This window comes from Micromesistius poutassou (assembly GCF_964030765.1).
Source record: "Micromesistius poutassou genome assembly, chromosome: 15".
Lineage (NCBI taxonomy): Eukaryota > Metazoa > Chordata > Actinopteri > Gadiformes > Gadidae > Micromesistius > Micromesistius poutassou.
In genome coordinates, this window is record NC_140285.1 from 16,103,571 (window position 1) to 16,117,399 (window position 13,829).

The 13,829-nt window shown below is 39.4% G+C and overlaps 2 protein-coding genes across 2 annotated transcripts in view; one reads left to right on the forward strand and one right to left on the reverse strand.

Moving 5' to 3' along the window:
- Positions 1-13,829, forward strand: part of LOC311360159 (uncharacterized protein) — a gene marked incomplete at both ends in the record, with an annotated part of 91,920 nt that overhangs the window by 33,362 nt on the left and 44,729 nt on the right. The gene's annotated exons all lie outside the window — the stretch shown is intronic.
- On the reverse strand, positions 1,017-3,904 carry hoxc13a (homeobox C13a; the record flags this gene model as incomplete). The annotated part of the gene is made up of 2 exons (XM_084479875.1): positions 1,017-1,276; positions 3,241-3,904. The coding sequence occupies 2 exons, from the start codon at positions 3,902-3,904 to the stop codon at positions 1,017-1,019; spliced, it is 924 nt and encodes a 307-aa protein (XP_084336001.1).

Genomic DNA, 13,829 nt, shown 5'->3' on the forward strand with positions numbered 1-13,829 from the left:
GTAATCACAAATCAATAAGTTAGGCCTATTGCGAAACCTACGGTTATGGAACTCAGTATGTTCCTCTGCAATACGAGGACATGCTCCAAGTGTTTCAGTTGATTATTTCAGTGAATATTGAATTTTTTATAATCATCATTTATTTATGAAACACGTTACCGATACGCAATTCAACATCACAATACATTTCACATACTGCACAAATGAAAGGGTTACAGACTGTTTACAGAGCGTCATCACCGTAGATGCTACACTAACAAATAAAAAGTTAAAGGATTGTGCATTGGTGTGTCATACTCATTGACTAACTGTTAACAATCATTCCAGTTGCATGACATAATGATCCTTCACTGATAAAGGAAAACATACAGAGCGTGAGATATTCCAAGTTATAGTCCCACCATACGAGAATATGAATTAAATAATAAAGTCATTGCACTATACAGATTAACAATATAAGCCTTTTGTACCCTAGGCTTAACAGAACATATTACACCGAGATGATTGTAGCTTTTGTATTCAGAATGCATATTCAATGAAAGGCATCCAATCTCGGAACCGTCTCTGGGAGGCATTTGCATAAGATGTGGGTTATATGTTGTCCGATGTGTTATTATCTTCCATCAATGTCCATATGGCCTCAAGTACCTTAAGAAAAAAACACTGTAGGCTACCGCCTGTTACAAGAATCCTCCTCAGTCCTGTGGAAACTGGTTTGATAAAAAGGACAAACACGCAATACTTCGTTGAAATACAGATATTTAAATATTATATTTTTTCTATATGTACATAATATAAAAACAAAAATGAAGTGATTTTTTTGTAGACCTATATGTTCACAGTTTTTTTAATGAACACCTTCAAATCAGGGGTTTGGTGGCATGTCGTTGACGAACTTAAATTAAAGAACCAGCCGAAGTGTTCTTCAGCCGTGATGCTCGGTCCGAGGTAAACAGGCCTACGGGACGGGTTGGGGAAGAGATCTGCTGCAGTTCTGAGAGGTCATCTACTTTGTATCAAGTGGTATGCATGTGATTGCTCGACTTGGATTTACTGACGAATTTCTTCTCCTTGACCCGACGGTTCTGGAACCAAATGGTGACCTGGCGCTCTGAGAGGTTGGTGCCGGCGGAAATGCGCCTTCTCTTGTCTTTGGTGATGAACTTGCTGGCTGCATACTCTTTCTCCAGTTCCTTCAATTGAAGCTTAGTATAAGGAACACGTTTTTTACGTCCACGACGGTAACTGCTGACTTCTGGCTGCAACGGCACCACGTCTGGAAAAAGGAATCGGAATATAATGAGTAAGAGAGAATATCATGGAAACTGATACGAGGTTCAAGTATGCATGGCGAATCCCGCCAGTAAAATGCTGCAGCAGATGACGTAAAAACTGTTCGCCCTCACTGGAAGGCCCACTTTAGGCAGCTTAATAAGATGGAGCTTTTTGAGTCAGAGGTAGACACATCATTTTTATGTAGCTCTTAATGAAATAACTACGGTAACCGGCATGGTAACTGGGGGCAGGGGGGAGGGAGGGGGGTTGAGAGTTGGTGGTGATGAATACCAGATTTCAGCCTGAATCAAGGTGTATGCACCTGTTAGGAGGGCTCTAGTAGATTGTTCACCTCCAGGGTATATTAGTCGTTGTTTTGAAGACATATCTAAGTCTCAAATATATCTAATATCTCTATATCTAATATATATATATATATATATATATATATATATATATATATATATATATATATTATATATATATATATTTATATATAATGTGAGATTTATATTTTAGAGGATTTCATGTTAATAATTCAAAGAATACAAGGTGTTCTGAAGGCTACATATTAGTCATATACAGATAGCCCTATTCGATATTCAAGTTCACACTGTAAAAGCTTCCATTTCATGTGATAACACGACATTACAATAAATAAGTCATCATAAATCTCGTTGGAAATGGAGAGATAAAGAACTACTTTTTGACCCCCACGAGTCAATATTGTTCAAGACTGGTACCATGCAAACGAACCTTTGAAGATCACGACAAGTGTTGGAATTAAGTTTATATGAGAAAGTGTGTGTGTGTGTGTGTGTGTGTGTGTGTGTGTGTGTGTGTGTGTGTGTGTGTGTGTGTGTGTGTGTGTGTGTGTGTGCGCGTGTGTGTGTGTGTGTGTGTGTGTGTGTGTGTGTGTGTGTGTGTGTGTGTGTGTGTGTGTGTGTGTGTGTGTGTGTGTGTGTGTGTGTGTGTGTGTGTGTGCGTGCGTTTGTATGAGTGTAGTTGGGGTGTAGTTGTGTAGGGGTGTAGCAGTGTAGTTGTGTGATATGTGCACGTGTTTGCTATCATGCTTGCGTGCCCGCGCTTGGGTGCGTTCCCGTGCCTGCGTGGCCGGCTCGCTCTTGGGATCTTTAGTTTGAGTTTGAGAAGTTTTAGAAATCGAAATTCACGTCTTCATATTTCCCTAGGAGCTAAAAAAAAATGTAGAAAATAACTTTTGGCGACCATACCATGCATCTACGCTGATTAGGCTATTAGATATCGTGCACATCAAGTAAAGGAGATGCATGGCTTATACAGATTAGCCAATCTGTTCTTCATGACATGTTTATCTCCAAGGACACTAAAATATAAATGCAATATGAAAGAATGTTACACACATATAAATACTTTTATATGCAAAACGCAGAACACTGCTGACAAAGACTGAGATTTATTGTGAAATGCAAACAGTTGTTTACTTGCCATATTATCATGGGAGTGGACAAAGTATGCGTTGGCTCTGTTTGGCTCAACCATAGCCCACTGCATGTGCTAGGCTAAACTAGTAGTACTACATTATCTGTTTGTTTCTCTAATGAAATGGGAAGGAGTTTAAAATGAATACATTGGCACATGACGATATAGTCCTCAACACCAATCACATCATTACGTGGGATTTAGTAGTAAGTATGTATTTTAGTCAAAGTGAAAACAATCACAACATTATTGACGTGTCATAATACATTATAACCAGCCCCATTGACTATAATATAATGCAATTCTTAAATGATGAAAAGCATACCATGACAACATTTTCGTGATTTTATTTTCTTGTAGTTAAATTGGATGCACTGTAATATACGTCTGTCAAGCATTTAGAGCAGGAGCAAAAAAAAAGTCTGACAAGAATGAAATGCAAGAGAGAAATGGGAAAATAACGAAATGACACTATGCTGAAAAGACAATGTTTTGGTTCCATACCTGGGAATGGTGATTTCCAGAGATGAGTGGACTGAGTTTGTTCTTTGGAGCAGTACACCTGCCCATCCCAACCGTTCGAGAGAGCCCAATGCTGGTACCCCTCCATGGGAATCAGGGCGTCGTGTCGCGGTTCAGGATGAGCACTAATACTGGGCACCACGGAGACATCGAGGTAACCCGGGACAGCTTGGTAGGAGCTGGCAAAGCTGGGGTAGAACGCAAACTCTTTCGCCCGGCTGGATAGTTCTTCCGTTTGGAGCGCTGCGCTTGGCTCGGCGTATTTCTCTGCAGGGTGATACGAGCAAGGCTTCTGTTGTAAATTCACGTTGTGCGAATGAGATAATCTACAACCGTAATAAGGGTTTCCAAATGGGTAGCCGTAGCCCAACGATGCACTTGATGAAGTCTGGGGAGCGGGGCACTGTCGACCGGTGTCTGGGGAAGAAATATCCGAGTAGACGGAGCCCTGGTGGGTCGCTATGCTGCCAGAATGTCGTCCCAGGGCGGCGTGCGACATTAGGTCCCTGCAGTGGGTCGCAGGGCAATTGCCGCTCAGTCCCTCCATTGTTTGGCTTTTAGTCTGATTATTTTCATTCGGGCTTTTTTCATAAACGTACATCAAGGTGTCCGCCCAGCGTGGATGTAGAACCAGCGAAGTCGTCATATCAGGGGCAGCCGATGCTTTTTAAAAGTCGACTACTCCAAGACGGACACCTCATTTCCAACTACATTTTACACAAGCGCATGCGCAGACCAGACCCGTGTGTCCAGTTCATTAAAAATCTGGCACGTGATATGCTAACAAGTCCGACGAGATAGGGTTTGAGCTGGGGCCATGCAGCCATTTAAAGACTTTTCTCTCTTATCAATATTTTTCTTCAGAATACCTTTATTGTGTTAGACCATTGCCCCAACATCCTATTTCCAAAGTTTGGAAATTAAGTTTGGGAAATGTGCATTTTAAATATGGTGACTTCAGGATCGCAATATCTGCAAGCAGGCAAAGCAGACTGTGTATTTTTAGGGTGTTGGAGTTTTCGATCTGAAAGAGTGAACAAGGTTTTGGTAAACAACTATACTTGGGTTGGGAGGCTACTAGGCCTAAACATGAGATGCCATAGGCTAATTTACCGTCATAGTCATGTGTCTATGGTCATAATAGCCTACTAAAAGAAGAGCGGCAGTAGTATTAGTATTTTAGTAGGCTATAGCATAGCCTATAGCGTAGGCCTACTGTTGAGTAAATTAGCCAATATTCTTTTCGAATAAAGACAAAAATGAAGAATCTCTCGTATAAACGTATTATTTCGGATGCATACATTTAAGACCATTATTTGAAAGAATACGCCTATGTTTGTGCAAAAGTACTACCGGCCGTTTCTCTTTTTTTTTTTTACCAACTTTATTTCGAGCAAGAACTGATAATTCAGCCTTCGATAACAAAATGATATATTTCCCTTTGCACATTCAGAGTGACGCCTGTCTATATTGTGTAGTAAACTGATGCTCATTTGCTGTTTAATTCAATTAGGCCTATTAACGTTAAGCTTTCCCTCTTTTTACATCATCTTAAAGGACAGAGACAACATTGGTAACTGCAGCAAGTGTTCGTTTCATCCCTTTCTGTTCAGTCAGAGGCGCTCCAGGAGAAATACTAAGGATGGGTATCTACAGCCGCACACCAGTTAGCTCTGTGGGCCGTGGGAGGTAAGCACTTCTTGTAATACTATTTGATATTTTTAGGACTATTAAGTGGAAATATTTTCAAGGAGTCGTATCTACGATATTATAGGATTTAATTAACAGTACGGGTGAAGGCTTACCAACTCTTTACCATGGGATGCAATTCCCCTGCATAGGCTATCTAATACACGGTTTAAAAAGATTCAGTTTGTGAATGGTCCCTTGTACCACTGATAAATATGTTCAACAGTATTTAAACAAATGAAATAAACAAAGTCGACGGTATGAGAAGCCGACCCAATACATCCGACAATCCTAGTTCCGAGTAATCTGATTTAACATATTCAAATCGATCCGCTTCCAACGAGCATTGTTTGGATAAATGTGTGTTGTGGAGTGAACGCACGCCACTGCATTTCCTCTTACAACTGCTGCATCTTTTGTCTCAACATATCACAACTAAGGACTCACAACACAAACGGCAGCTGCCCGGAAGTCCAAGGTCAAGGTAAGAAGCGCAGACAAACAGGGTCGTAATCAGGGTCTAGACAGACAAGAATGAACTTCACACTAGAGAATGCATGCAAACTATGGCTGCAATTTACACACCTTTACCATTCATTATCTGCTGAATGTCAATCTTAAAGAACAGACGATTCGAAGTAACCTCAACGATTATTTAACAAATATGTCTTCGATTTTACGTTTTCTGCAGAGAATGCTCGTTTAGGGTTAGACATCGTTTTTCTGTAGCCATCTAGTCATCGACGGAATGCTTTTTATGTAGTGCAAATAATTGTATATTAACACAATTAAATGTGCACACTTAGGCCTATACATGTACACACACACACACACACACACACACACACACACACACACACACACACACACACACACACACACACACACACACACGCGCGCGCGCGCGCCTATATATCTATCTATCTTTTTATTTACATATAGCCTACGTTAAGACATTAAGATATTTAATATTTTGTATATTAGACCTAGGATACAGTAAATAGAGGCAAGAACGTTCATTGACAATTTTAGAAAGGCTTGTTTCTCACGGTTTCTACGCAGTAGACTTGCCAGCATCCTGGGCTATTTATACCTCATCGCGACATAAGACACATTTGAAAATAAATTGATAACACGTAGGGCCATTTGGACTTATATCATTTAGCATAAGTCGCTTGTTCTAACAAACCTAGTTCACACTTCAGACCTGAATAAATGAAAAAGATAAGTACAAATAAAGTTAGACGGTCGCCCCATTCAAGGACAGCTTTCTATGCAAATATTTAAAACGAAAGAAGGGAATTGACGGATTTAAGCCTCAATATATAACATCTAAATATAAAGCAAATTGTAGATTATTTGCTTTGGGGAAGAACACAAATGGCTTATCATAACATAGATGCAACATATATTTGCAATGTCAAATTTCACAAAGTATACAAATATATAGATCTAGGCTTATAACTGTGAGCCAATGACTAGCTAGGCATAGCCTACATATGATCTACTTTAATATTGCAGGTGTTCACGCTATACATAGGCCTAGCAGAGTTTTCATGGAAGAAGGCTTGACAGATATCTTCCAAGGCAGGGCCTGCAGCCTGGACAGAGAGCTGCAGGCCTGTTTGACATGGACGTCAGGGGAGTAGTTCATGGCTGGTAACCACTAGTCGCCAGCCTAACTTACAGATCGCTTACCTGCTCGCTCTCAGGTCGGTAGAACCGGTGGAGCTGGACGCAGCCAAAGTGCTATCTTTGCTAAACTCACAAGTCTCACATGCGCAATATTGGAGTAGCCTAAAGTTCGAAACGTAAATTCAAATATGACGTCATGCGTCATCCAGTTTTAACAAATGATCCTGAGGGCCAACACGTTTTAGGGATGTGTGGGCTGACGGCCGAGGGGCGCCGTGTCTAAATGAAGATGCTGCAGCAGCATTAACTATTTAGATTGGTCCGCTTCAAGCTCTGCTCTGAAAGCCTATCAGCCATTTCGCCTAACGAAAATTAAGATCACTTTGAATAGGGTCTTCATTAGATCAGATTAGACAGTGTGCATGGTCTCTCTAAAGATACATATAGATGAATATTCACTGACAAATATGATTACAAAAATAACATCACGCTTTAGCCGTAATCAAACGAGCTTAATGGTAGAGGTAAACGATTGACTATCTCTCACTTTAACTTCAAAGATACTCTTGCGTATTGATATCCATCTTTAAATATAAATAGCCTGTGTGTGTGTGTGTGTGTGTGTGTGTGTGTGTGTGTGTGTGTGTGTGTGTGTGTGTGTGTGTGTGTGCGTGTATGCGTGTGCGAGTGTGTGCGTGTGCGTGTGTGTGTGTGTACGTGTGTACGTGTGTGCGTGTGTCAAAATATGGGCCTGATTGGTTTATTAATCTAAAGAAAATAACAATGACAACCTGAATAACTTTTGTAGAATGTGCGTCATAATTGAAAATTCTAGACCACTGAGTCGACCTGCCAAAGCCAAAGGTAAAAGGTGGTTTTATACTATAAAAACAAAACATTTATATAAGCAACCATGAGAAGTGCTGGTCGCTAAACGAGCAAAGAAAATGGAGGGAATTGAACGGCTGTAGTCCATGCAGGAGCCGCCTTACTGCCTGCATCAGCAAATATCCCTGAACTAAACACTAGTATGCAATTGTGAATTATTAATCCAATTTGCATTAATCCAAATTACATTTGTACGACAATCGATGCAATCCGCTTCGCGGTGTGTAAGCCTATGACAATGTAATCAAGATCTGACGGTTTTTCTTTAGGCCTTAAATAATTCTAAATATATAAATATAGGCCTATATATTTTTTGAATCCATGTTTGTCTAAAAAGTCTCCATACATATAATATCATATCACTATTCGGTCTAAAGTAGGCTACCCTTCATTTCAGGACAACAGACATGCCTGCCTTGTGTCTGATGCTGATTCTGCTCATCCACAGATATGTGTTGACAAATCTTCACATCATTCGGAGACGTTTTTGTGTTTGTGTTAAGTGTTTTGTTCCAAACAGTCAAAGACACCTTCTTGTAAAATACAAAATAATAATTGTAACTTAATACAGTTCCAATACGATTTGAATAAATCAATTCAACGATGGCTGTACATTTGACCAATACCGGCTAAGCCCGAAACAGGTTTAACCCGCAGCCCGAATCCACTTTGTGTCCAAATCCCTTTTTTGCTGTGGACACGAAGGCATCTTCGACTCTCTTACAAATCAAAAGGTCTACGACGATACGTTAAGAGAATAAAGCATGATGAGCCTCGCTAGCTTCTTATGCAAACTAAAGATATTTTTCTAAAACTGTTTATCCGCTTGAAAGTGTTTTTGTTAGCCCCTTTTTCAATAAGGAAATACTATCATACGTAGTTAAATGCTAAACAGTAATGTGAAAACGACACAACAGCAATGACATGATTGGAAACTAGCAGACAAAACATATCCCCAGTTGGACACGTCTCGTCGGAAGTCCAAGTTCAAGTTAAGGGAGGCGGGCCCCGTCCGGCCAGACAGCCGCACAAAGACACACGTTAATCATTTCACTTTCCTTAAGTAGGCTAAGTGGAACTGTTGCAGATATAGAGACATATCTGAGTTTTTAATGATTTTATTTGAGATTATGATAGCATATAGCATAATATTTAGTAGGCTACAATAAGAATTGTTCTTAGCAGGATAGCGCTATTGTTATAAGGCCCGCCGCTCGGATACAACATATTTGCCAGATAGCCATAGCCTGCATTTAAATGTAGGCTTATAATGAATATAAAAGTGTAACTATTATCTGATGTATTACTATGCAAGGTGGCAGAGGGGAATAATAACGCTTTGTTCGATGTAATTCTGTAATATTCTCTAAGGCTATTGAGACTTAAATATCATCCTGATGGTAAGGTAGGCTTACATATTTGTTTCTGATCGAGCAGCGCTTTGCTGCGAACGATGTTCAAATGTTTCAAGTTTCCCGAACGTTCAATGTCAGTGTTAATGTTTGCATTCAAATAAATAACGAGAAATACCAAACTATTAGTTGAGAATCGTAAATATTTGTAGATCATGCAGGCTGTTATAATAACCATTGACAAACTAAGAATATTCATACAGAAAGTATGGGCCCTATGATCAATGTGCTATACATTATGATTGATTCATTGATGTAGGCCTATTGATGAGATGCACACTCAGCGATATGTTATCCAATCTTAAAAGCAACTGCAAATTGAAGAGAATTGTTTTCAACAATTAGGGCCTATATTCATTCATATTCATCTAAAATCCTCAGGTGTACTCACCATTATAATCTAGACCACTGCGTGGATTCAACACAATAACAAGGAGAAGGCCTAGAATATAGCCTGATCTTTGGAATAGGCCTGCAAATACCAATATGTGATGGTTGATGGATTGAATTTGGACTGTGACTATTTTCAGTTATTTGTCAAATATATCAGCGATGCCTATACAGAGTCTTCCGCACCTGTTAGTTGTTTGGCGAATAGTGCTGCAATGGGGGTTTAATAAAGTGAAACGGCGCACAAAAGCCTCCCATTGCATCCATGAATCTTTGCTTTGGCGTAACTTTTAGCAAATCTCGCCCTGGTATAAGAAAAGAAGACTGTTGTATTGAAAAACAGACTGCTGTATTGAAAAACAGACCGCTGTAGGCCTATTGAAAAACAGACCGTTGTATTGAAAAACAGACCGTTGTATTGAAAAACAGACTATTGAAAAACAGACTGTTGCATGTAAAAACAGACTGTTATATGTAAAACAGACTGTTGTATGGAAAAACTGACTGTTGTATTGAAAAGCAGATGTTGTCAAGGCCTTTTTCAATTTGCATCCAATTTAGTTCGAAGCTCGATGAGTTTAAAACGCGCAATTGGGAATAACGGGAAATATAAGGCAAGAGAAATAACCATCAGATTAATTTTAATGATGCTTGAAGAATTTGGTAAAACCCAGTAGCCTACACCAACACATTATTTAGCGATTATCTTAGCCTTCTTAGGAAAGCAGGGCTATTTCTCCATTGAAACGACCGGTTGTATCGGTTTCAGCTCTCGGACCTGTCTGCGGATCTCTTTCAATTTTGCATGAAATGTTAAATCCAAATCGTGAAATTATCCACACCAAATTAGTCTTGGCAAAGTTGGCAGGTTACACAACTACCCCTTTTTAAGTTATAGTCTGAAGCATATATCATGCATATCAGATCATAAACACATTTGCAGATCAGTTATACGTTTAATTATTTTATTTTGTGAACACACACATCACCTGTGTTGTCAGGCCGGGTGTTTTATAAGAATAACTGGATCTTCAAAATATATTTAGAAACAATATACGTATGGATTAAGCCGCGTGTAAGAAAATAATATAGACTACAATATAATACATAAACATAAATATATAGCACAAAATAACCATAGCCCTTTAGGCCTGTATTGTCCGCCTACGAAGGCTACCTTCACTGCAACGAAGTTAAAATGTAGTCCTATTTAAGAGGCTATATTAATGTCTGATAAAGATTAAGTTAAAATGAATACAATTATCTTATATTACAAAGGTATTATAATTTAATTGCCCTCATCCTAAAATGCGCCACACCTAGGCATGAAACAAGATTAGACTTTCACATTCGTTAATCCAAAACCTAATTTCAAAAATGACAATTATGGATAACCATTAAACGTTTAGATATACAGTATTTCCCATCGAACCGAAAACATAAGGAGATAAGCGAGCACTCAGAACCACACAGCCCCCTGCACATTGTAGGATCCCGCAGTATCACAGCAAAGCGTCTGGAAATTAGCGACATTTCTGGACATCTTGGGTAAAATATTTAATTTAGAATAGAGGATGTGCAGATTGGTAGAAGCAGAATACAAACTTAAGGTTGTTTAATGAAAAACATGTCAACGGAAATGACCAATCTATAGGTCTATCTGAAAATATTCAGATCCCTAGATTCGTCTGACCAGAAAGCACACGAGACAAGTTCACCAACCGGCATCGATAACATTGACTTCATTTAGTCAAGATTCAAAATCGACAAAAGTAGTCAAGAAAATATGAAACTGCGAAACATATGTTGTGTAACTGTCGCAACGTTTGTGTCGCTAAATTTGCAGCGCACATTTCTCATAGTCCACCGCCCACTCCATATCTTTTTATAATGGCCTAATTGTTCAATCGAATCAGCAAGGTATATGATGAGGATTCACTCTTTAAACCGACAGAAGGCTTTATAACTCGTGGTATTGCTGAGCAGGTCAGAGAGTTTCAAGCTAAATATTTACAGAGCATGCATTGTTATGTTTGTTTAAAACCATAGAGGCCACATGCAACATTATAATGTTTTACGCACAACAGCAACATAAGCCAAGTATGATTTTTACTCAATCAAATTGAGAAAACACAGTAGGTCTGTCCATGGGATATGATTGACCAAACATTTCTCTCTGCCAAGGAATTCTGCTCTTAAAAGAGTGCATTGGTCCATTCAATTGTCATTACTTGTGGGTAATAAAGAATAAATGGACAAATGCATTTGTAAAGTTAAGATTTTAGTTTGTTTCATTCATTATAGTATTGTACTTGTGAGCTCACCAAATTATTATACAACTAATTTAAAAAACATGAGGAGCTAAGGCACATCTATCCATCTATTACAGTTTTCCATATACAGTAGGTAGAAGTACGATTCTTTTCATGCATCACTTTGGACAATAAATGGTATACCACAGTATTGGAGAAAACATCAATGTTCAATTCATATCTGTGTGTGTGTGTGTGTGTGTGTTTTATATCCAAGTGTGATGTTAGTTAGATAGCAATTAGCAAATTCTTTCATATCACATATATATCAAGAACATCGCATCCCACCAACATCCCTCTTGAACATGTGCACTACAGTAAGGAGAGGGTCAGCTCAGTGTGAAATCACTTTAACGCACTGTAGGCAGCGTGGGCACTTTAATTGATCTGGTGGCCCTGATAGGAGCATGTGCAGGCCAGATGCTGCCACCACAGTGCCACACTCAATAAGCTACACTCAACTCTGTTCTCTGTTCTCTGTCCCTGATGTGAGTGATCACCTCCCAAACATTATTCATAATGCATTTCCAATGATGGACATGACGATATTTTAATGATCTTTGGCAATAGATCCATCTATTGTTTTCCAGAGATCCAAATGACATCATTTGAAACTCCTTGTTGTTGTCTAAATCTCTGTTGGCCGTAAGCGATCCTGCCATCATGTGCTGAGCCGTCGGGATCCAATGTGGCAGCTTCCATCCATCACCTCATGCCTTGATGGTGGTATGTGTTGTTATTGTTATTGAACATGGATTAGAAGCAGCCTTTTGTACAGTGAGGACTCTATCAATATGCGTTTAGATAACACAATATTAGGAAATGGAAATATTATTTTGTATGAATACTTTTCATAGTGCAAGTGCAATAACCACAAGATAACTTTGAATCAACTTTACAGATATAAACAAGCAGTATACAGAATCAGTGATGCAGTAAATATAATAGCAACATTCATATTTCACACACACATATATATCATCTTAATGCATCAATAACCAACAGAAGGATGTCTTCCATCCATAAACCACTGTAGACACAAGTTTTATCAGAGAGGAATTTGGAATCCCACCCAACACCATTACTGTACTATAAATAATAAATCAGAATCAAACTGTTAGCAAATTAGATTGCTTAAACTTTGATTGTTGAACTTGAATATCAAATGAAAGGCTCCAGGAAGGCAAATGCCTTGTTATTCCATATTGAGTCAAATATGTAGCATGGACACCCTGTAACAAATACCTCATGAATCCCGTTACAACGAGACTCCAACTTCCACAAATCAAAACAAAAAAACGAAAAGTTCAAGAACCTTCAAAGACCCATCAATTATTAGGGAAACAGTTGGTCCAACTATCAGATTTCAGTGACATCTAGCTTTTGTTCTGCTAACTTTCCCCCTAGCATTTACGCTGAGCACACCAAACCCATGCCTTTGGTAACGTCATGAGCTACGAAAGTTCAGAATCATATTTTCCTGTTCAAAGGTTAGAAAAAGCTGTGCAGGAGAACATATTACAGCAACGTTGTGCTGGTTGTGAACATGGCACATATGGCCGCTTCAGTGTCCCACGGTGTTTCTGTAAACATGCCCCCACAGCACACACTGTCCCAGTGTCCACACACTGTCCCAGTGTCCACACACTGTCCCAGTGTCCACACACTGTCCCAGTGTCCACACACTGTCCCAGTGTCCACACACTGTCCCAGTGTCCACACACTGTCCCAGTGTCCACACACTGTCCCAGTGTCCACACACTGTCCCAGTGTCCACACACTGTCCCCCAGTGTTTCTGAGGGCTCCCACAGCACAGTGTCTCACAGTGTTGACGTGAGTACTGCTGAACACCGCCTATCACGGCACCACTGTGTTTCCCCGAACATTCAAATATGGTTGTATCTCATCACAACTTTGCATGAATTCTGAATGAAGTACTACTAATGAAATACTACTCTTGCAGGGTTGGTTGAACCTTCAGTTGAGTAAGGTGTTATGCACAGCTTTGTACAGTTGATTGAACAAAATGCAGAGCTTGTTGAATGAGGTGTTCTGACTCACTCCCATACCTGAGAGTGAGTCAGAATTCCTCAAGTCAAAAGTCACAATTATGTCCCTCAACTAAATCAACTTTCTGACAGGTTTTCGTGAAAAACTGATTGAATAATGAGAATGAAGATGTCACAAAAATATCTCTGTAACCAACCATGCAATGTGTATCATTGAACACAAACAAACCATGAA